This window comes from Pipra filicauda, unplaced genomic scaffold (assembly GCF_003945595.2).
Source record: "Pipra filicauda isolate LSUMZ 115617 unplaced genomic scaffold, ASM394559v2 scaffold811_size88088_pilon, whole genome shotgun sequence".
Lineage (NCBI taxonomy): Eukaryota > Metazoa > Chordata > Aves > Passeriformes > Pipridae > Pipra > Pipra filicauda.
Genome location: NW_024104989.1, coordinates 8,922 through 32,366, shown reverse-complemented (window position 1 = coordinate 32,366; position 23,445 = coordinate 8,922). Strand labels below are relative to the sequence as shown.

At 50.9% G+C, this 23,445-nt stretch overlaps 2 protein-coding genes across 2 annotated transcripts; both read left to right on the top strand.

The window, feature by feature from the left end:
- Positions 1 to 1,482: 1,482 nt before the first annotated feature.
- On the top strand, positions 1,483 to 3,313 carry LOC113996668 (zinc finger protein 239-like). Its single transcript, XM_027737870.2, has one exon. It carries the CDS (start codon positions 1,488 to 1,490, stop codon positions 2,643 to 2,645), a length of 1,158 nt encoding a protein of 385 aa, XP_027593671.2. The 5' UTR covers positions 1,483 to 1,487; the 3' UTR covers positions 2,646 to 3,313.
- An 18,728-nt stretch (positions 3,314 to 22,041) lies between these two features.
- LOC120325065 (olfactory receptor 14J1-like) lies at positions 22,042 to 23,043 on the top strand. The gene has a single exon (XM_039390357.1). It carries the CDS (start codon positions 22,042 to 22,044, stop codon positions 23,041 to 23,043), a length of 1,002 nt encoding a protein of 333 aa, XP_039246291.1.
- The last annotated feature ends 402 nt before the right edge of the window (positions 23,044 to 23,445 follow it).

The window sequence follows — 23,445 nt, the reverse complement described above, 5'->3', positions numbered from 1 at the left end:
GCAAGAGAAACGAAAAGAGCAGGTGGGACCCCCAAATGGAACGTGAGGGGCGGTGGGTCACCCCCAAAGGGAGCTGGGGGGAACTGGGGCTTGGGGGGGCTGATGGGAAAGGGGTGGGAGGAGGGGGGAGAGTGGGAGCGGGGTTGCCGTGGCGGTCCCTCTGTGTCCCCGTGATCCCTGGAGAGCAGGGGAGGCTGGAGAGAGGGGGGAGCTGCAAGAGCCTGAGAACCTGGAGAGGGGGGAGCTCGGGCTCCCTGTGCCGAGCCAGTGGTCGGGGCCGTGTTATTGGTGCCAGATTTCCATCAGGCTGAACCCAGAGCCCACCCATGTGTCAGGGGGCCTGCTCCACTCCTTGCTCTCGTTGCCCTGGGGCAGCCTCTGGTGTCCCCCCACCTGTGGGGCTGTTTGGTTGCCTTGGGCACAGCCAGCCCTTGTGCAGGGCTGTGCCCTTGGGGGCTCTTTGGGGTGGGCGGGAGGTGTTTTTTGGGGGTGCTGGGCTGGGTTGGGGGCAGAACCCTGGCAGTGGGCAGGGGGGATGTGGTTCCCCCCCCATGGTGGGGGTTGGTGTTGCTGGGTCAGTCCCCACCGGCTCCATTGTCAGCCTGGTGCCAGTGGGGGGGACACAGCGGGTTTGGGGCCCCCTCGGGAGAGCCGGGGGTGGGTGTGGAGCCTGGGAGCTGCCGAGTGTGGAGGGCAGAGCGGGGCAATGCCAGAACTGGGGGACCCCCGGCAGCCTGGAGGGGGGAGCCCGGAGAGGGGGGAACCCCGGGACCCCTGGGAACCTAAAATGGAGGGTGTGGAGAAAGGGAAACCTGGACAGTGGGGACCCCTGGGATCCCTGGGACAACAGAGTGGAGAACCTGGAGAGGGGGAATGTCTGGGACCGCGGCACCCAAAGGCGAGAGTCAGAGGAGAAGGGACCCTTGGGACCCCCAACACTCCCAGCATCCCTAAGTGGGACCCCCAGCATCCCAGACAGGGGAGACCCTCCGACCCCAGAGGGGAGAGACCAGAGAGGGGGAACTTCTGGGAGAGATTTTTTGAGCTAATCTTCATATTTTGGAGTATTTTTTAGCTGAATCTCAAATTTTTGCAGTTTGGAAGGACAGGGGTCTTCTTGCTGTTTCTGAGGGATTTTTTTTCCTGAATCTCAGGGGTTTGGATTTTTCTGGACTGAATCTTGGTGTTTTGGAGGTTTTTATGGGCACAAGGTGCCCAATGAGTTCTAGAGGTGGACTTGGGCAGGAGGAACCCCCAAGCCAACGCACTCAGCCCTTGTTTTCCGCCCCAGCAGGATTTCTCCTTCCCAAAGTTTGGGCGGATGGAGGAGAAGGCTGCGAGGAAGAGGAAGATGCTGCGGGCCCCCCAGGCAGGTGAGGAGGAAGTCAGTGCCCCTTTGTCCCAGTCTTGTGCTGCCTCTGGCAGCCGAACATCGCCCCCGGCTGCAGGACAACCCCGCCGCCGTCCTGCCAGGGTGGAGTTGGGGGATGTCCTTGGCCTTCCCTCTGAGCTGGAGGCAAATCCCCTCCCTGTCCTTCTTCCTTCCTGCCACAGGCCCCGAGCTGAGGACGGAGAGCACAGAGTACAAATCCCCCCAGCAGAACCTGGTGGGAGAGGCCATTTTGAACAGCTCCACAGCGCAGGAAGGCAGCGGGGAGGAAAAGGGCCGGAGATCCCCCCGGAGGAGGGGCTCCAAAGCCAACCTGGGGTGCTCTGAGGAGGAAAGACCCAGCCTGTGCCGGGAAGGAGGCCAGAACTTGAGCCGGAGCTCCAACCTGGTGGTCCCTGAGCAGCCTCCCAGCAGGGAGAAGCCCTTCAGGTGCTTGGAATGTGGGAAGAGCTTCAGCCAGAGCTCCCACCTCCTCACTCACCAGCATATCCACACTGGGGAACGGCCCTACACATGTAGAGAATGTGGGAAGAGCTTCAGGAACAGCTCCAACCTCCTCACCCACCAGCGTATCCACACCGGGGAACGACCCTACACGTGTGGGGAATGTGGGAAGAACTTCAGCCAGAGCTCCAAGCTCCGCATCCACCAGTGCATCCACACTGGGGAACGGCCCTACACTTGTGGGGAATGTGGGAAGAGCTTCAGTGACAGCTCCACCCTGATCCGACACCAGCACATCCACACTGGGGAACGGCCCTACATGTGTGGGGAATGTGGGAAGAGCTTCACTGACAGCTCCAGCCTGATCCGACACCAGCACATCCACACTGGAGAACGGCCGTACTCGTGTAGGGAATGTGGGAAGACCTTCATCCGAAGCTCCGACCTCCTCACCCACCAGCGCATTCACACCGGGGAACGGCCCTACACGTGTGGGGAATGTGGGAAGAGCTTCAGCCGGAGTTCCAACCTCCTCCCCCACCAGCGCATTCACACCGGGGAACGGCCCTACACGTGCTTGGAATGTGGGAAGAGGTTTAGAACCAGCTCAGATCTCCTTATGCATGAGCGGACACACACGGATGAGAGACCCTTCCGCTGCACTGACTGTGGGAAGGGCTTCAAGCACAACTCTCACCTCGTCACCCACCGGCGCATCCACACCGGTGAGAGGCCCTACAAGTGTGAGGAATGTGGGAAGAGCTTCACCGACAGGTCTGACTTCAACAAACACCAACGGACCCACCGGTAAGGGAAGCCCTGCGAGTGCCCCGACTGCAGGAAGAGCTTCAGCCGCTGCTTCCACCCTGAATGAACCCCCTGATGGTGAGGCAACCCCTGGAGTCCAGTGACTGTCAGTCCATCCCTTTCGACCAGAAAGGGATAGTCTCCTTTCACAGGGGCAGGTTCTTCCAACAGAACCCTTCCTGGGGGGTGTGTGGAGATTCCTGCCTTGGCTGGGGACCCCTCCAAGGTCAGTCCTGGAGGTTGAGAGCAGAGATCTCCCCACGAACATTGGTCTGGAGGAGTTGCATCCATCTCTCATTAAGAATTATTGCTTTTGTGTCAGCTTTAGTAGAATGGCTTCAACAATTGCTTTAATGTAGAGCACTGTCCTAGCTTATCCTGTGTGGGAAAACGACTGAACTGTAGACAGCTTAAGCCTTGAATTTGAGCGGTTACAGCTGTGAGGTTGTAAAAGAATGTAAACATTGAGGATGAGTAAGCAGAAAAGGAGAAAGAACTGCAGTAAATAACAGCTGTTATTTAGAGATTTACCAGCACGCGAGGGGATGAGCTTGGATGCGTGGACAAGAACACATAACCAATGAACTATGGTATATTTGCACGTGGACAGAAGAAAAAACTATGAAACTAAGCCTGCTGTAAATAAAGTAGTGGTTGTACCTTGCCTGCTAACTTACTGTCTGAGTGCGTTCTTGGCTGTTGTCAATTGGTGAAACCCTAACGCGATTTATTGCAAAGAGAACCGCAGAGACAGAGCGATGACAGCGGAGCCCAACGTAGCGATAGTCGGCGGATCTGAGAGCCGAAGTCCAGACCTAATTATTTACAGACACCTGGAGAGAAGGTGAGCTGTTGGAAACATAATGGGAGCGTAAAATACTACAGAGGAGAAGTCAATTGTAACTGTATTAACTAAAATACTAGAGAAACGTGGTGTTAAGTATGAAGAAGGAGCACTCTGCATCTTGCGTAGTTGGTGCAAATGAAATGGGGTAGATGCTCAGCCTGCATTTTGCATAGACATTTGGCAGGCTATCGGGAAGGTGCTTTTTGATGCGGCCACTGACTCTCTTAAGCATGCTGCCAGCATCCTGAAACCGTGGCTAACTGTCTTTGAAACCTTAAAAGATGACGCTTCTAAAAAGTCACCACTCTTCAAGCCAGAAAATGAAGAAAAATCTAGCAATTCACCCCTGGAGGCAGTGAAGGGAGAAGGCCCCCTCCCCCTCGCTGCTAATATGGGACTTTTCAACCGTGTGGGTAGGGTGGTGTCATGGTTTGAGAACCTCAAAAATCTAATTCCCTAGTCCTAAGCCCCCTCCCACATCTCAACCTAATGTGGGATGATTTTTTTCCAGACAAAACATGAGACTCAGAATGGGGGAAAGGGAATATATATTACAATGACTGTACAAATAAATATATATTATAATACATTATACACACGATCTCAACTATCTCTACCATGACATAAGTATTTACAATGGATTAGATCTCTTCTCCCCTCCAAATAAAAGTCCAGGAGGGAAGAAGGACAGATCCCTTCTAGTCTCTGAGCAGCAGTATCTTCTAAGGCAGCAGGTTCTCTGTGTCTTCCATGCAGCAGTTGGAGCTGGATCTCTGCCAGCACACACGAGGGAGGCCTCCAAGCCCCTCTCGGCCCCTTGAAGCAGGCAAAGGGGTCTTCCATGGGCTATGTTCACCCCAGACAAAGGTCGTTCCACCACGGTCATACCATGAAGCACAGGGGGTCTTCGTGACGGTCTGGTATCTTCAGGGGACTCAAGCCCCTTGCAGAGCTTCTGTGCCCTGCCTCAAGATGGCTGCGAGCTTCTTTGTAGCTTGCAGCAAGGGAGGGCCCCAAGGTCAACCTCCTACACACCATCCTGGCTGAGCTCTCGGGACAACCGAGCTTCTTAGCTCCTTTACTCCATTTAGGACTTCTAATCAGTAAGAGTCCACCCCCTCCATTTTGGAGGGATCTCAAAGAAAGTTTAGGGGAGTTTTGCAGCCCTTACCCCCAAACTCTGTCTCTCTGCTGCTAGCTCTCTTTCTTGACTCTCCTTCCAGGAGTTCTCTCTCTTGCTGCATGCTTGTTTTGCTGCTCTCTTATCTTTTGGCTCTGTGCCGCCGCTTTTTCTCCGGTCAATGCTGGCTGCTGCTACTCCTGCCGCTGCCCACGGTGGAGAAACATCTCCCAGCTTAACTACAGACACTTTGCCCAGTCTAACACTGTTCCAAGTCTCTGCAGTCCCAGCCAAGGGGCTGGGAGGCTGGAGCCCCCCCAGGGGGGCTCCTGCTCTCTCTACTCGTGGTCTTACAACGTGGTCACTTCTCCAACCAGACTACAGCTCGTCTCTTCTGGTCTGGTTGTGGTATGTTTATGTTTCGCAGGAGCGCAGATTGGTTCAAGTCTCCAGTGTCACCACCCCCTGGGGGTTACCACTTTCTTAGCTTCAGGGGGAAAACCTGGTTCAAACCACTACAGGCAGGAGCACCCAGGAGCTGACGAGAGGGCAGCCCGGTGGCAGCAATGCAAGAAAAAAACAGGAACAGAGCGGCCCTGGAGGGAAACGGGAACAGAGCGGCCCCGGAGAAGTGCTACAACTCCTGTGGGGCTGCGTTACTTCTTGTTGAGAGGCGGGACAGGCTAGGGAGTGTACCTGCCTTACTGTATTTCTGTTAACTCTTGTGTTAATTGTGTTGTCTGTCCAATGTGTCGTCGTGAACTCAGAGTGTTGCTAATGGTACCGTAATAACTTATCTGTTAAGCTGGGTTTTTTTCTTGGACCCTTCAGTGATAGCGTGTGCCACTTGGCTGTTTCTCCCCCCCCCTTCCCTGGAGGCAGGGTGGGGGGGCGAACTGGTAGCAGCTGCGGCAGCTCTCGGCTGTTTCTCGTGTCCAAACACATTCCTCTATCTGCAACCACCTCTCCTTTTCACACTTTCTTCCTTAATAATGTTTACTTGTCCTCTTACAAGGCCACAACTGTATTTGCTCGAGGTCAAAGCAGCAGCCCTACTGCACGGCAGAAGGGGAGAACTTTGATGCAAGGGAAGAGAGAGAAGTGGGGAAGTGAATGAATGAATGTTCTGCAGAGTGGACGCACAGCAGTGGAACTGTTAGACCTATTTAATAATTTAAGTATCTATAACTTTAGTTTTGATAACTTTAAAAAAAGGAAATTCTTTATATAGTGCATTTTGTGCTTTAGGCCAACAAACACCAAATCCTAAGTGCATGTGTACAATTAGAAGCCTTCACACGCATGCTACAGTTGAGATTTAAAGAAAAAAAAAAGATAAAAATAATATTAATAAAAGGAGAGGAAAAAAAGAGAAAAGGAGAAAGAGAACAAAACAAAATCCTTAATTTGATCCCAGGTGTGGGGGATGTATGCTTTGTATTGAAAGACCTGAGATGCATTCCATTTCTGCCGATGCAGAAGCTGTCTATTAAAAATCCTGGAAAGAAACCAGTGAATACTGAGCAACACAAGGCCTGCCCAAATGTCACGTAGAAGAAAATATCCTAGAGATAATTCATTGTGTCTACTAACTCTTACTAACTGGTATAATAACTCAGTCAGGATGTACATCTGTCACTCGTATGCCTTTGTGGCCACACCTAATATTGTGATTACTGTGACTAACAATGCCTTTTTAATATCACTTCAGGTGATCCTTATTCGTTTAGTTGTATCACAAATCAAAATGTATCCATTCTCAATCTGTCACTGGTGGTTCTCATGAACAGTGGAGCCAAACTGTGGCTCCCAGTGAGCTTGACTGGGGCTGGGAGGATGATGAGGGACAGTAAATTAGGAAAACTGTTCTAATTGCTTTTCTCATTTTTGCGTTAATCAAGACAGCAACCATGACCGTGCATTAGCCTATTTTAACTTATTCTTTCTGTATATATTGTTTGTATTGCTGGTAAGCAAGAATCAGAATTGGAATCAAAACTTACATTTGGCTCTGGTAAAGAAGGTCATAATATAATTGACTTTGTATTATAAATGTGGCTGAAATTTGAAAACAAACTCAAAATTCTAAATCAAGTGACTTTTGAAGATGTCCTACTGACTTTAGAGATATCTTCAGCGAACTTACTTCATAGTATCCAAACTAGAAAGACTTTAAAAGAGTGGACGGCTAGTATAATTTGAATAATACTGTCAAAATACCAGACAATGCTATGATTATTAATTATTATATTTCTATTGCCTTTCATGAAAATGGGTATTTTTTGTTGCACTGATTGTTTTGCAGGGCTTATATTTGTATATATTTTGTCCCAGTAGTTTTACAGCAGGTGGCAAGACTTGTTTGGAATATCCCTCTCTCCTCTCTGACTGCTGCAGCATATGAAAGAGACCTTTTGGTTTACGAGTCCACACAAGATTCTGTGTGACAATGGGTGAGGTGCTGAGCCTCACAGAAGAAGAACCCTGTGTTAGAAAGCAAGAAAGTAACTAGTTGGCAAGACTGCAGATGAAGGGCTGATGTTTTTTGGACCTCTCCCCCATCCCCCCATGAGCCCTGGCTTACATCATGCCTGCAATCTCTGTGCTAGACTGGTAACGTTATAGCATGATGGTTTTTTCAAGTTGTTTAAATGCTTTGTCTAGCTTGTGCCTTGCTTTAATGAATACCCTAGTTAAGTGAATTTTGATCATGTCCTGGATACTTTCCTTCATGCTCTCATGTTATACTTAAATATGGAGCATTTACTGTCATGTAAAAGCCACATGAACGTAAGAAATAAGTCTTCCAGTTGGCTTGCTCCTGCTCTGTATGTGTCCAGTGAATGCTCTTGGGTTCTTCATAACACACAGGCTCTGAGCATTTAACACAAGCAGTGACAGTGATGCCCAAAAAGGCGCAATGGAACTGTTTAGAGACAGAATTTAGCCTTTAAACAGCAGGGTATTTATTTAGGCAACGTTGGAGAGCAAGCCAGGTCACCCTGGACAAACTTACTCTGCCTTCTCAGTGAAAAGACATGATTATATACAATTTCTACAAGGGATTACAACATTTTCACATACATATTCATATAATTGCATCATTAGTTATAATATTCATAATAGGCGGAGTCTGGGGGGGAGTAATCTTTTTGGAGTGATGTTTGGTGGTCGTTCCTGTTTCTTCAGCCTCACTCTTCTTCCTCGGCTGAACTCTTCAACTTTCTTGATTTTCACTGACTCCATGGTGAATTTTGCAAGACTTTGGACTCGAGCCCCTATTTTACCTCTTATCTATTTGTGTTCTTACTCTATCTTTATTTATGTAGGTGTATAGGCATTCTTTTGGTGTACAGTACCATCTAATCCCTAAGCCCTGGTTTCTGTCTCTAGCTAAGCATTACATTCTAGCTAAGCATTACATTCCTCTGAGCAGGAGGGTCCCCGGATCAGTATTCAGAGTTAACTCTTTAGGCCCTTGCTCCGTTTCAACAGTGCCTGGTGCCTGGTTATAGTGCACTACCTGCTTTGTCCTACACGATTCTCTGCAGCCTTTTATTGGTAACTGTCAGGCAACCACTTCATACTATAAAAGCTGAATTCCTCTTATACAACCAAATTACAAAAACTCTAAAATTTGAAGTTCTTTTATAAAAATTGTTTAGTAGTCTAAATGAATGACAACTGGAACCCCTTCGAATCTCTTCACTAAAGATGGTTATGATTACAAAGATATTATTGTCTAGACTTTTACCGTTGCTCATTTATTATGAACATTTTATGTTGTTTTCCTTGTTTTTCATCAATGTCCTGTTTGAGTTGTTCAACAGCGGCATGGTCCAACCACAGACCATGCAGTGGAATGTATTTGTGCTTAATTAGATGATGCTACTTTGGTCTGTGTTTGGCCCAGCCACTTGTGAGGGTTTATTCTTTTCCTGCCAGATTGCGAGAGGACAAGCACTGATAAACAAGAACTTCATCCCTGAAGCAAGCATCTTGTATAAACTTAAATTAATTAGTACCTCGCTATTAGTACACAGCCCTCCAAAGGCATTTGAAAGAGAAAGTGAAAAAGAAAATGACGAAGTAAGCCCCCAAACTCATTTAGGAAAGACTCCCAAGATACAGCACACAGGTGCAGAAGAAGTACCACTTGCATAATGGGAGAAGGACTGAAATCCTCTAGCTGGGTGGTGCTGGCCACACCTGCCCAGGTAGACGTCACAGGCAAATTATATAAAAAGGCAGATAGCTCATGCTTAGGGAACAGCAGAATGGAACTTGTCCTTGCACGGGACAGCAAGCTCAAAGTCAACAGCAACCAAAGCAGAGCAGCAAAACTAAGAACTATTCTTTATTTTTTGTAAAGCCTTTTTATTCATGTGACTAACCTAACAGTTCAATTTCAGTGCATGAACGCTGACAGCGGGGAGACAACACAACAACCCTTCTTCCCCTCACCCCCCACCTCCAACTAAAAGAAAAAAAAGAAAAAAAAAGGAGGGGAGTGAGGAAAGACAGGTTCAGGAGATGGTCTTACTGTTTTTTGAAGTTGCTTACTTAAATAGTAAAAATTGTTTTAAGGTACATGCATAAACATGGTGGAGAAATAGAGTTTTTGAAGTTTTTTGCAGTGACTACTGACAGGTTCTCTTTGAAGCCCAAAAGCCCATTAGCGTGGGGAAGTGTGTTTTGCTTTAGAAACAGAAGTAGTATATATTTATCTTTGAACTATAGGAATGTTTATATGTATTTGAATTTTGGGTTAAACGTGAGGCAGAAGTGTGTTTGTGTTTTACAAGTTATATTTTCATAAAAACAGAAATGCATAATTAGATCTTACTCATCTAAGAGCAAGACACAAGAATGATAATTTCTTAGTTCATAAAACACAGTGACATGAAACTCAGAAGTATGTTTGTGTGAAAACATGTTTGGATGGTGGTGGCCACTGTGAGAATTTTTATGTATGTGGATATATGATGATTGATATGTTTTAGTTTTGCTTACAGATACACAAGCACCCTTAAGTAAAAAACAGAAGACACATAACCCTGGATTGAATGGAGTTCCATTTACAGAAGTGTTTTTAGATTGAATAAAAGCTCTCACGAACAAACCCTGTATTAGAAACACCTTTAAGCAAAACTTAAGGAGCACAAACCCTGAGGTCATCAAGTTGTTAGGTTTGGTTCAAGGCCATTTGCTTATGGGTCAGCTCTGGTAAAGCGTTGAAAGGATAACTTAAAAAAGGTTAATTTCTGATAAGGAATAATGAGAATAGGTTGAGTAGTTTGTTTAGACTGGCTAAACATGTTTTAAATTGATCCATGGTTATTTAGTTTCACATTATTTGGAATTTTTTCTTTTTACATTTGTTCCTTGTTTACTTTTCTATAGGCCAGGGACAGACAAGGGATTGCTGGGCATGGCCTGGGCTGTGCAGGGGGGACTGTGGGGAAGGCAAAGCTCCCCTGCAGTTGGGGAATGCAGGAAAAGTCCAGAGCCCAAAGAGATTCAAGGGTTTTGTTGGACACCAAGGCTGGAGGAGGGAAATGCAGGGCTGCTGTGCAGTAGGGAGGGGGCTTTAATTCCAGCAGACACTGATGTGGTGCTGTCATGGTTTGAGATAGTCCCAAAATCCAATTCCCTAGCTCCATCCCCCCTCCCACATCTCAACCTAATGTGAGAGAGGTTTTTCCAGACAAAACACACCAGACTCCAAAGTGGGGGAAAGGGAAATATATTACAATGACTGTACAAATAAATACCATATCACATTATACACATGATCATAACTATCTCTACCATGACATATAGTATTTACAATGGATCAGATCTCTTCTCCCCTCCAAATAAAAGTCCAGGAGGGAAAGAAGGACAGATCCCTTCCAGTCCTTAAGCAGCAGGATCTTCTAAGGCAGCAGGTTTCTCCTCATCTCACGCATGCAGCAGCTGATAGCTGGCTTTCTGCCAGCATCCACGAGGGAGGTATCCAAGCCTCTCTCTCGGCCCCATCGCCTCACAACCGAGGGGTCTTCCGTGGACTTCGTAACCCCAGACAAGGTCGTTTCACCACGTCATATCACGAAGACACAGGGGGGTCTTCGTGACGGTCTGGTATCTCTTGCAGGGCCTCTGTGCCCTGTCTCTCAGGCTGCCACCGTGGCAGCAGTGCAAGGGGGGGGGGGAGCCAAGGTCAATTCCCCCCGCATTCCATCTGGCTGTCCCAGTCCAGCTCCGGGACGCTCTGAGCTTCTCAGCTCCTCTCTCTCCGGTGCTGCATGTCCAAAACTGCTCTCCAAAATAGGAGTCCATGTCCCTCTTCTCCAAAAGGGGTCTCAAGGGAGTTTTGGGGGAGTGTGGTACGGTCTTACCCCCAAGAACTCTGTAGCTCTCAGCTGCTGGCTCTCCTTTCCTCGGCTCTCCTTCCAGGAGTCTCCTCTGCAGTGCTGCATGTTGTTTCTGCTACTCCTTCAGTTCAGGTCTTATCTCTGGCTCTCTGCCACCGTTTCTCTGGTCAGTGTCGGCTGCTGCTCTGTGCCCATGGAGAAAACATCTCCTGGCATAACTACAGGCACCTAGCCCAGCTTTATGCTGTTCCAGGTCCCTGCAGCCCCCAGCCAGGGGCTGGGAGGGGGCCAGAGGCCCCAAGGGGCTCAGAGCCCCTTCCTCGTGGCTCTACAACATGGCCACCTCTCCTACAACAACCAAACTACAACTCTTCTTTTCCGGTCTGGTTGTGATATGTTTACATTTCTGCAGGAGCGCCCATTGGGCAGAACTTCAAAACTTCCAGGGGTTTCCACCCCTTGGGGTCTACCACTTCTCTTAGCCTCTGGGGAAAACAAGGTTCAAACCACCACAGGTGCTGAGGGACTCCATGGCTTCTCTGCCTGAGTCTTTCCTGGAAAGGTCTCTCAGGCCTCTGTGCTCGGGGAAGGGCTTCAGGGAGGAGGAGAGCACGTCTTGGCAGGAACCTCCTGAAATGCCAGAGGGACAAATGGCGGTGTCTGCCCCTGCAGGGCACTCAGCCTGGCCATGGCACAGGCTGGAGCTGCCTGGCTGGGAGCAGCCCTGTCAGAAGCTGTGGGTGGGCAGGGAGCTGGGCAGGAGGCAGCCGTGTGCCCTGGCAGCAAGGGAGGCCAGGAGCACCTGGGCTGTGGGACCAGGACATCAAGGACGTGCATTCTCCAGGTCACTGTGGCTGAGGAAAACTGAGGGAAGAGTTGTTATGTTTATAAATAGTATCGTGTTTACTTTTTGTTTGTGGGCAATGAAGAGAAACTTTCTGTGACTCTAAGTCTCACCAGTTCCAGACCTCCCAAAGAACACAAACCTGAGAAGTTGTGGTTCCCACTCCAATGGCACTTGGAGCTCCCTCTGTACCCAGAGCACAGAGCTCCCTTGTCCCACAAAGTCCTTGGAAAGGGAGGGATTAAGGACACAGGACAGGCTGTGGGGACCAGTTGCAGGGCATGGTCAGGGATTTGGGGTGGTTGTGACCCCAGGGCAGGACCCGGCACTTGGCCTTGTTGAAGCTCCTCCAAGTGGCCTGGGCCCATCAATCCAGCCTGTCCAGATCCCTCTGCAGAGCCTTCCTGCCCTCCAGCACATCAGCACTCTTACCCAGCTTGGTGTGCCCTGGGAACTGCCTGAGGCTGCACTCGATGCCCTTGTGCAGATCATTGAGAAAGAGATTGAAGTGCCCTGAGCCCAGTGCTGAGCCCTGGGAACACCACTGGATGGAACTCCATTCCCCACCATTCCTTGGGCCTGGCCATCCACACAGATGTTTGCCCAGTGAACAGATGCTGCAGAATGTGTTTGATAAAGGTCCTGTAAGCCCAGAATATTGGGATGAGTGCATATTTAGCTCTTCACAGCAGAGAAATTCATTCATTTTTTCTCTTTTCATCCCTCTGTGGATCGAGGGAACTTGTGACTTCAGTGTGTGACTCACTGTGTGCAAAGGGCAAATATGGACAGAATCCACATTGGCTGGTTGTCTCTGTAGCTCTACATCTGCCCCTGACATGGTAGAGCACACAAACTGCCCATCCCTGTGTCCCTTTCTCCACTGACTGTTCTTTGGTTTGGCCCAGAAACTGTGGCACTAAACCTGCATTATATGGGAAAACTGTTGTTTAAACATGTCTTAAAATGGCTTCTGGTGGTCTCTTTGCAAACACATGCTTCTTCTTCCCAACACCCCCCATGACAAGTGTTATCCCATGCAGGAGTATCCTGGGAAGGTGTAAACCCTTCCTGTGATTGGGTGTTCCTGTAAGCCCCTTGAGACTTCTAATTGGTTAACCTGTGATTCTCCCTAACCCTATAAATGTAACATCCCCAACAATAAACCCTCTCTTGCCTCCTCTCCACACCAGTGTGCTGTCTCCGTGCCTGCCACGGGACCACGTGCGTGGGGGGAGGGGAGGGCACCTCTCCCCTCCAGGCTCGGGGCCTGAGAAACCCCTAGTGCTGGAGTTCCCTTTCCCCATCCCTCAAGACGTCAGAATGGTTCTTCAGATGGAGATGGAACTAGAACTGGGCCTCCCCGCGTCGTGGGTAGGGAAAGGGATCCAGAAGAAACCTCCTGAGGTCCCTTCCAGGATGAGTCCCAGTGCACTGCTCTCCACCGTGGACCTTCCCTTCCTGATCCAGCATCTGTGGGACAGCAGAGCTGGGTCAGTGCAGGGACAGGGCTGGCTCTGCCAGGGGCCATGAAGCCACTGCCAGGAGGTGACAGCAAGGACAGTTTGCAAAGGACCAATTTAGATACAGTGACTTTGTTGGAATCAAGGGGGTCATTGTGACACCAGAGAAACTCAGGGAATCAATGAGCTGTTGTGACACTTCAGGGTCTCATGGAAGCAAAGGAACCTGGGACAGTTAGGAACCTCATGGACACTGCGAACTTCATGGAACCAGAGGAATTCTGGGAGAGCGTGGAACTTCATGGAATCAAAGAGCCATTCTGGCACTGGAGGGCCTCAGGGATCTGAAGGAAACCTGGGAGACTGCAGAATCTCATGGAATCAAGTGGCCAGTGTGACACAGGGGACCTCACGGAAGCAAAGAAACCCTGAGACTTTTTGGAACTTCGTGGAATCAATGGGCCATTGTGACACTGGGGAACCTGATGGAATTGTGTGGCCATTGTGACATTGCAGGGCCTCATGGAATAAAATGAAACCTGGGACACTGGGAAACCACATGGGACCAAGGGGTGCTTGTGACCCTGCAGGACCTCATGGAACCAAGGGAAGCCTGGGACACTGAGGAAACTCGTGGAACCAAGTGGCCTTTGTGACCCTGCAGAATTGCATGGAATCAACAACCCCTTGTGACACTGCAGGGCTTCATGGAACCAAAGGAATCCTTGGACACTGTGGAACCTCATAGAAACAAAGAGCCATTGTGCCACTGAAGAACCTCACGGAATCAAGGGGCCATTGTGACACTCCCGGGTCTTGTGGATCCAAAGGAATCTTGGGATACTGTGGAGCCTCCCAGAATCAAGGGGCCATTTTGACACCGTGGAATCTCATGGAATCAACAGTCCATTCTGACTCTGCAGGGCCCAGGGAAGCAAAGGAATCCTGGGACACTGTGGAATCTCACAGAATCAAGGGACCATTGTGACCCTGCGGAGTCTCATGGAGATGAAGAAGCCCTGGGAGACTGGAACCTCATGGAATCAGGGGACCGTTGTGACAGTGCAGGTCCTCATGGAACCAAGGGAAAATGGGGACACTGTGAAAACTCATGGCATCAAGGGGCCATTTTGACATGCAGGGTTTCCTAGAACCAAAGGAAGCCTGGGACGTTTGGGATCGTCCTGGAATCGAGGGGCCATCAGGACACTGCGGAAACTCCTGAAAGCAGAGGAACCCTGAGACTCTGCAGAACCTGATGGCAGAAAGGAGCCATCGTGACACTGCAAAACCTCGTGGAATCGAGGGGCCACAGCTTCACATCTGGGTCTCATGGAATCAGAGGAAACCTGGGACACTGGGGAAACTCATGGAACCAGGGAGACCCTGGGACACTGTGGAGCCTCATGGAACCGAGGGGCCAGCGGGGCACTGCAGGACCTTCTGGGGCCAAAGGAACCCTGGGCTGCTGCTGAACCTCACGGAGGTGGGAAACTGCTGTGTGGGGGCCTCCCTGACGAGTGGCTGAGGCTGCTGAAGGAGAAGGCGAGTGAAGCCAATTTACAGAAGTGGAAGCCGTGGGCAACGGCACTGAGCCCCCTTGCCACGATCAGTTACCATGGCAACCATCACACATTCCCATTGTGTGCTGGGTTAAAAGTAAACTGGAGGGAGAAATGAACCCACCCAAGGGATTACAAGTCAGAATTACTAAGAAGATTACAATAAATACAATGATACAGAGAAAACTGGTTTTAACCCACAAAAATAGCTGTATAACCCAGCAGCCTGGGACAAGAACAGAACAGTGCTGAGCACCATGTGGTCTCCCAGGGTGCAAAGTAAAAGGAAAGGAAAACCTGTTGGTCCAGATGATGGTGGCAGTTGTGTTGAAGTAGCAATGACAGTCCTGTCAGGAGTGGCAGTGGCAGTCCTGTTGAAGTTCTGGTCCTCCTCTCAATCCCACGAGTGGTAGCAGACGTCCCCAAACCCCAAGAGTATATGTGCTCAGGTTCAGGTGGGGATGTGCAGCACTTCTCCCAGGGCAGGGAGTTTCCCAGTGGGCGTTTAACTCTGTGAGTCACAGGGTATTTTTGGAGTGTTTGATGGTCTGGGTGTTGCAGCTGCCTGTTCTGCCAGTCCAAGGCGGCCCATTGGCAGAGATGACCCCTCAGGCTGGGGGTGAAGGTGCTAATGTCTCCCCAGAGGGGAGTTATCCCAGCTGAGTCATGGGTATGAAGATAAAGGAACACTCCTTGCACAGTTCTTTCCCAGCCAGCTTGTAGCCTGAGGTGTCAGGTGAGCCCTGGGCAGCTGCTGCAAAGGATCCATTCTTAAGAGTCCATCAGAAATGACAGAGAGGATGTAGAATGCACAGTTTTGGTTGCACCCACCCAGTGATAAACTGGTCCCGGCCCCTGCAACTAATATAGATTGCTGGGTTACCATGGCAACCATCATACACTCGCATTGCCACAGTCAGTTTCCATGGAAACCATCATACATTCTGTCATAGTTTGAAATTGGCCCCCCTGAGAGGCTGGGGGGGGCTCAGAGGTGATTGGGTGCCAGGGCAGTGTTCCCTGGAGAACCAATCACTGTCCATGTTTGCTTCTGCTCAAAATCATATATCACAGCACTGGAAATGGTTGGCAGTGCAGTCTTGGTTGTTTTTGCTGTTGGTGTCTGCTGCCTGTAGGTGGACAAGGCCAGGGGGTGGCTGGGCTCCCTCTCTTCCCCTCCAGGGGTAGAGGGGAGCCCTGTGACCCCCCCCAGCTCAGCCTTTGGCTAGAGTTAGAGTCAGCATTTGGAGTGTGTGCTGTGAAAGAAAAATTTCACAGCACCTGAGGTAAGAGGGAGGAGGCCAGGCCTTCTTTCTCCCCCCTGCAGCTGCGGGATGCTTGGGACAGTGCATAACTGAACTGAGGTGCCTGTGGCCAAGGCTAGGGGGCTTTTTTCCCCCCACTGCATTTAGGCTGGTGGGGGGTGGATTTTGAGGCTCAGCACTTGAGCAGAGCCAAGTGGACGGGCTGATAAATCAACTCGTTGCTTGGGAGAAGAGTCCCAGGCGAAATTGGAGACGAGCCAAGAGCTCGAGAGTTGCCTGCCGAAGCTGACTGGGGGCAGCTGAGAACTGGTGTGGAGGAATGAAGATTCCAGGACGTGTACGCTTGATAAGCTACACTACAGCAGCCTACGGACTGAGGGGAGACCCCGAGAGGGAGAAATCACACAGCAGCAGAGGAGCAAGGACTCAAAGCTATCTTCTTGGACTTCATGAGGAGGAGAGACTACAACAAACAACTGCTGGAAGTTGGTGAGGAGGGGAGTGTTCAGGAGCCCAGAACACTCCCACAGCAAAAGACTGTGTTACATATCAGCCTTAAAGGCTACTCCTGGACTAAAGTTAAAGGAGGGGCTTGAAAGGACTGACTGATAGTAATGTAATATATATATATATATATAGTTGCCTTTAGTTTGTATAGTATTTATTTGTGTAAATAAATGTATATACTTCCCCCTTCCCCTACAGAAGCCTCTGGCCTGAAAGTTTCTCTCCGGTGTTAGGATAAATTGTTGAGAAGGGGTGGGGGAAGCCTAAAAATTGGATTTTAGATTTCTAATGTGGCTCAAACTGCTACAATTCCTATTGCTACAGCCAGTTACCATGGCAACCAGTATACAGTCTGACTGCTACAGTCAGTTACCATGGCAACCATCATACATTCCAGTTGCTACAGTTGCTTACCATCGCAACCAGCATACATAACCATTGCTACGGTCAGTTACGATGGGAAACATCACACATTTCCATTGCTATGGTCAGTTATCATGGCAACCATCACACATTTCCATCGCTACGGTCAGTTACCATGGCAACCATCACACATTTCCATTGCTACGGTCAGTTACCATGGCAATCATCACACACTCCCATTGCTACAATTAGTTACTATGGCAACTATCGTACATTCCCATTGCTACAGTCAGTTACTGTGGCAATCAGCATACATTCTAATTGCGACGGTCACTTACTGTGGCAACCATCATACATTCCCATTGCTATGGTCAATTACCATGGCAACCATCAGACATTCTGGTTGCTATGGTTGGTTACCATGGCAACTATCATACATTCCTGTTGCTATGGTCAGTTACCATGGCAATCATCACACATTCTCTTTTCTATGGTCAGTTACCATGGCAACCAGCATACATTCTCATTGCTACAGTCAGTTACCATGGCAAACATCATACATTCCCGTTACTACAGTCAATTACCTTGGCAACCACAATAAATTCCCATTGCCATGGTGAGTTACCATGGCAACCATCACACATTCCCATTGCTAGTGGCAGTTACGATGGCAACGATTATACATTCCAATTGCTACGGTCAGTTACCATGGCAACCATCAGACATTCCCGTTCCTACGGTCAGTTACAATGGCAACTATCATACATTCCCATTGCTATAGTCAGTTACCATGGCAAACAGAATACATTGCCTTTTCTACGGTAAGTTACCATGGCAACCATCACACATTTCTGTTTCTATGGTCAGTTACCATGGCAACCATCATACAGTCCCGTTGCTACAGTCAGTCACCATGGCAACATCATACTTCTCACTGGTACAGTTGGTTACAATGGCAACCATTACACATTCCTGTTGCTTCAGTCAGTTACCATGGCAACCATCCTACAGTACCATTGCTATGGTCAGTTACCATGGCAACCACCATACATTCCCGTCGTTACGGTCAGTTTCTATGATAACCTCTTGGTTCCTCTTGGAGAGAAGCAGATGCAAATGAGCCTCCCTGTTGTCCACCAGCCTGGCAGTTGTGCTCTAAAGGCCTGTGTCCCAAGGGGGGTCCTGACCAAGACCCTGCACAAACCTCTGGGACTCTTGGCATCCTGTCATGGTGCCTTTCCAGTGAATTCCAGGGTTAGCAAAGCCAACTTGAATGGGCTCTTTCTCTCGCTCCACAATGTCACCCAAATAGTCTCTCCTCTGACCCTCACCTACAAAAGTTCACCCAATTTGTTCATCCTCTAGAGCAGCTCTGCAGGTCCAAGAAGCTCCTTCCCGCAGAGGACACCTCTCTCCTGCTCTTTCTATCCTGTGTCTCCTTGTCCTTCTCTCCCAACCCATCACAGCCCTGCAACCTGGGAACTGTCTCAGCAGGCCTGGGCTGTTATTGCCTCCAAGTGGAATGAACAGAGACTTGAGGCTGCAGCTCCTCCTGCCTGTGGCCCACACGCAGGGCATTGGGGCCTGTCTGGCTGCAGCCCCTCAGTGGGGGCACCGGGGCTAAGAACAGACTTGCAGTGGGGAAAGCTGCTGTGAAAGCCCCGAGAGCTGGGGTTTGCAGAGGCTTTGCTGACAGTGGCCTTGTGGGTGGACATGCTGGGACTCAGGCCCAGGGGGAAAATCACAGGCCTGATCCCTGAGGAGATCAGCACATGCTGCTGAAATGCTGGGGGAGAGGAGAGCCAGCAGAGGGAGGAAACAAGTGTGGACAGCCTGGGCTGATGTGCTTTGGACTCGTGCCTGGCCCGGCCTTGGCTGGGCAGAGAAGGGACAGCCTTTGTGTCCCTGCAGGGCTGGGATTCACTCCCTGCCCCAAAGGCCCCCAATGGGTCTGAGAAGCCCTGGGTGGTGCCTGTCACACAACTGCTGGGAATGGGGACGGGCTTCCTGCACAGACCCTGTGCTGTCCATGGCAGCTGCTGCACTTGTGCTGCAGAGCCCTGGCACCTCCCCTGGCACTACAGGCCCCTCTTTGGCTATTCAATCCAGGCTCAGCTGCCCTGAATCAGGTTCAGCAGTGAAGGGATGCCCGGGAGACAACTGCCATTGTACTCTGAGGACATGTAGAAAATACCCTGATAAAGAACAGGAGAGAGACCTCTCTCCCTGTGCCACCTGACTCCATTTGGTCACCTGAACACCTCTATGGGCTGCCCTGGACAGAAGGAACAGTGACAGGTTCCCCTGTCCTACATGTGGGCACCTTCTGCCACTGAAGTTGGCCAAAGCAATGTCCCAGCAGCCTCCAAGAAGATCCCACAGCTGTTGCCCTGTCCCTAGGAACTGCTCCATTGGAGCCTGCAGTTCCCAGCAGGAATCTCGGTCACCTCTGGCCCCTCAGGAGGAACCAGGGCTTTGTGTCCCAGCAGGTCACTCCTGGCTTTGGTCTTCATTCATTGCCATGGGAGCTGGGACAAGGAGTCACCTGCAGGTGCCTGTTTTGGGCCCACTGAAGTGGGGCAGGAGGAATCCCAGACCATGAGGGTTGTGGAGAGAGCTGAGTGTCCTTCTGGCCCCAGGTCTGCAGAGCCACAAGGAGACACCTCTGTTGACTCAGCTGAGTCCCTTCCCTCAGTGCAGGTGAAGGAGATCCCTCCTGGGCACTGTCTGGCTTTCCTGTCTAATGATGGGACATGAAAAGGGGACTCTTGGACTTAACTCTGTGTCTGTCTGGAGAAATGACCCTGCTGAAAGAAGTGTCTGTGCCCAGCTGAGAGAAGGAACATCCTTATTTCCTTCAGCTGTGTGCCAGCAGGTTCTCCTGGAGTCCCAGGGAGAGCTGGAGGGAGCCCAGAGGGGCAGAGAAAGGGCTGCCTGGGGTTGTTGCTGTGCTGCTGAGCTGGGCCGGGCTCCTGGCACACAGGGAGCTCCTGGCAAGCAAGAAGAGCTTCAAAGAGACAGCTCTGCTGGTGAGCAGCTCCTCTGCACAGCCCAGCAGGGCTGAGGGCACTGCCTGCAGCACCCAGGGCACAGGAGAGAAGGGAGAGAGAGGAGAGGCAGCCTGGACTGGGAGGTGACTGAGTTCTCACTACGGGAGAAACCTTCCCAGGATTTGAATGAAGAATTCTCTGGCTGTAGGAAAGTTCAACTTCCCTTCCTGGAGGCATCTCCTAAAACTGGCACATCCCACAGCTTCTAGGATCTTTCAGGAGGACTCTCCCAGTTGCTGCAGTGCAGGGGAAGTGGCCATATGGTAGAGCAGGGCAGGAGCTGCAGGCAGCAAGGGCACAGAGGAGAGGGGAGCAGGAGGTTCAAGGGATCCTGGGGTGGGAGGACAGGGCAGAGCTGCTCAGGGGAGGAACCTTGCCAGCCCTTTGCCACGGTCAGGCTGTGGCTGCAGAGCAGTGCAGGTGAGTTCCTGCAAGTGCCTCTGCCAGCTGCCAAATGCCCCCAGTGGCAGGAGCTGTCAGGATGGCTCTGCTGGATTTGCTGGGGTGCATCAGGAGAAGCTGCTGCAGAGCAGGACTTGCTGCTGCCCCCTCAGAGGCCCAGGGCAAGAAGGTTCCCTGTGCCAGGGCTGGCTGTGGGGTGGGAAGGTGGGGGTGCAGCCAGGGGTGCCCAGGGCTGTGGTGTAGAGCAGGGTCCTGCCCCCAGGGCTCTGTGTGCTGGGGCAGGGCTTTCTGCTGCCTGCCAGAGTCAGCTCTCAGCCCAGCTCTCTGCCACGGCCCTGCAGGGAGAAGGTGTTGGTGGAAGGACTGACCCCTCATGGCAGGGCAGGGCTGGGCAGGGCCCTTCAGCTGCAGGGTCAGGGCTCCTCACAGCTTCAACTCCACCTCCTCCAGTTTCAGGGGCCCTTCTCAGGAAGCACATCCCTGCAGAACACCTCCCCCACCCCAGCCACCGCAGGGTGTCTGGGATCTGCTCTGCAGCCCCTGCTCAGGCAGAGCTGCCCCTGGGCAGTGGGCTGGGGATGGCTCTGGGAGCACTGGTAGGGAGCTGACTGAGCTGGGCACTGGCAGGGGCTGCTGGCAGGAACAGCTCCTCACCCAGAGACAGGCAGGCAGGGAAAGGGAGCTGCTGCCACGAGTGCTGGGCAGGGGGATGTGGGCCCCTCCCTGCTGTCCCTGTGGCACAGACCCCTTCCCTGAGCAGCTCCTCCCTGGGCTCCTTTCCCAGCCTAAGCAGAACCTGTGCCCTCAGGCCCACGGGGGCTGGGCTGTGCATTGCCCTGCAGTATCTCTGCCATAGTATCTCTGTGCTGCACAAGATCCCCATGGAGAAAACTCCTCAGTGCTAACTCCATGGAAATGCTCTGGGCAGCTGCAATGAGCATTTTGTGTCTCACTCCGGGAGGGGAGAGATGAAAAGGTGAGGAATGTGTCAGTCTGTTCTTTGGACATGCATTCCTGGATATCTGTGCAGTTTCTCTGTAGGGGAACAGTTGACTGTGATGCTCCTCCAGCTCCAAGCTGCCAGCACAAGGCAACCAAGCACAGGACTGATGGGCAGAGCAGCTCTTCTCTCTGCACTAAGGGGCCATCCCTGTGCCCCTCAGAACCCACAAGACTTGGCCTGCAGTGCAATGGAAATGTCAGGGATTTCAAACCTCCACAACCGCTCCTAAGTGTGGCAGGTGCAACTGGGTGAACAAATAAAAAGAATTCCCTCAGCTCAGTCCTTCATTTGGACAAATTGCAAAGAGCAAAGCTGAGAAGCTCTTTGATGTATCATGAATACATTTAATTTGAGATCACCCTGCATTCCAAGTTCCCTCTCCCAGCAGAGCAAGAAGGAGTCCTTGGGAGCCCATCACAGAGTTCCTGCTTCCAATGGTCCCCTCAGCCAGCAAAAACCAGAGCTCAGGGGAGGTAGCTGCAGGGAGGTCTGAGTGAGGAGAGAGAACCTGAGAGTGGGGTGGCTGTGAGACCTGTAATGTTCGGCTGCAGAAGCCTGGTCTAACTCAGCAGTAACTTTTCCTCCTCAACAGATCAAAATACCCTGGGGAAGGAGCAAATGCCCAACAGCAGCTCCATGCCCCAGTTCCTCCTGCTGGCATTGGCAGACAGGCAGGAGCTGCAGCTCCTGCACTTCTGGTTCTTCCTGGCCATCTCCCTGGCTGCCCTCCTGGCCAACGGCCTCATCCTCAGCGCCGTAGCCTGCGACCACCACCTGCACACCCCCATGGGCTTCTTCCTGCTCCACCTCTCCCTCACAGACCTGGGTTGCATCTGCACCACTGTCCCCAAAGCCATGCACAATTCCCTCCATAACACCACAACCATCTCCTACACGGGATGTGCTGCACAGGCCTTTTTCTTTGTCTTCTTCATGTCAGCAGAGTATTTCCTCCTCACCATCATGTGCTACGACCGCTACGTTGCCATCTGCAAACCCCTGCACTACGGGACCCTCCTGGGCAGCAGAGCTTGTGCCCACATGGCAGCAGCTGCCTGGGCCACTGGCTTTCTCACTGCTCTGCTGCACACAGCCAGTACATTTTCCCTGCCCCTGTGCCAGGGCAATGCCCTGGGCCAGTTCTTCTGTGAGCTCCCACACATCCTCAAGCTCTCCTGCTCACACTCAGGCTACCTCAGGGAAATTGGGCTCATTGGGATTAGTGTCTGTTTAGTGTTTGGTTGTTTCATTTTCATTGTTTTCTCCTATGTGCAGATCTTCAGGGCTGTGCTGAGGATCCCCTCTCAGCAGGGACGGCACAAAGCCTTTTCCACGTGCCTCCCTCACCTGACCGTGCTCTCCCTGTTTGTCAGTACTGCCACATTTTCCGACCTGAAGCCCCCCTCCATCTCCTCCCCATCCCTGGATCTGATTGTGTCAGTTCTGTACTCAGTGGTACCTCCAGCACTGAACCCCTTCATCTACAGCCTCAGGAACCAGGAGCTCAAGGATGCCATATGGAAAATGATGACTGGATGCTTCTCAAGAGCAACAACCTGCCTTTTTTCTTCTGCAGAATACTCATTGTGTAACCCTTTACTGGCCCAACCTGCTTTCTAAATCTTTTGAGAGTGGTGGTGGGGACCTGTTTCCTATATTTTTTTCCTCTTTTAATGTCGTTAACACAGAAATTTTTTCTTCATCTCATACCTAATTCACTTTCTAACTCTTTGTTTTGACCCTCAATTGTGTAAATGAGGAATCATTCTCTGTGTGCATTTAAACAAAACAACTTCTTTGTCAAACATCCTGCCTTTGTTATTCTGCACATGAGGAATCACAATCTCTGAGTATAATAAAGGACTTGAATTCTTTTTTCCAGATTCCCCCTCCAAGAACTTCCCTGAAGCTGGAGGGCAGTGCCTGTGTGCAGAGGAGAAGGGGCAAAGAGTCCTGGTACAGGAGCACTGCCAGGGAGCAGCAGCTCTTGGGCTTTTCAGAGATGCTCTTTTTCCACTGCCT

Excerpts from the sequence above, each read along its gene's own strand:
- LOC113996668 (XM_027737870.2), top strand. The coding sequence starts at position 1,488 with ATGTCCTTGGCCTTCCCTCTGAGCTGGAGGCAAATCCCCTCCCTGTCC.
- LOC120325065 (XM_039390357.1), top strand. The coding sequence starts at position 22,042 with ATGCCCAACAGCAGCTCCATGCCCCAGTTCCTCCTGCTGGCATTGGCA.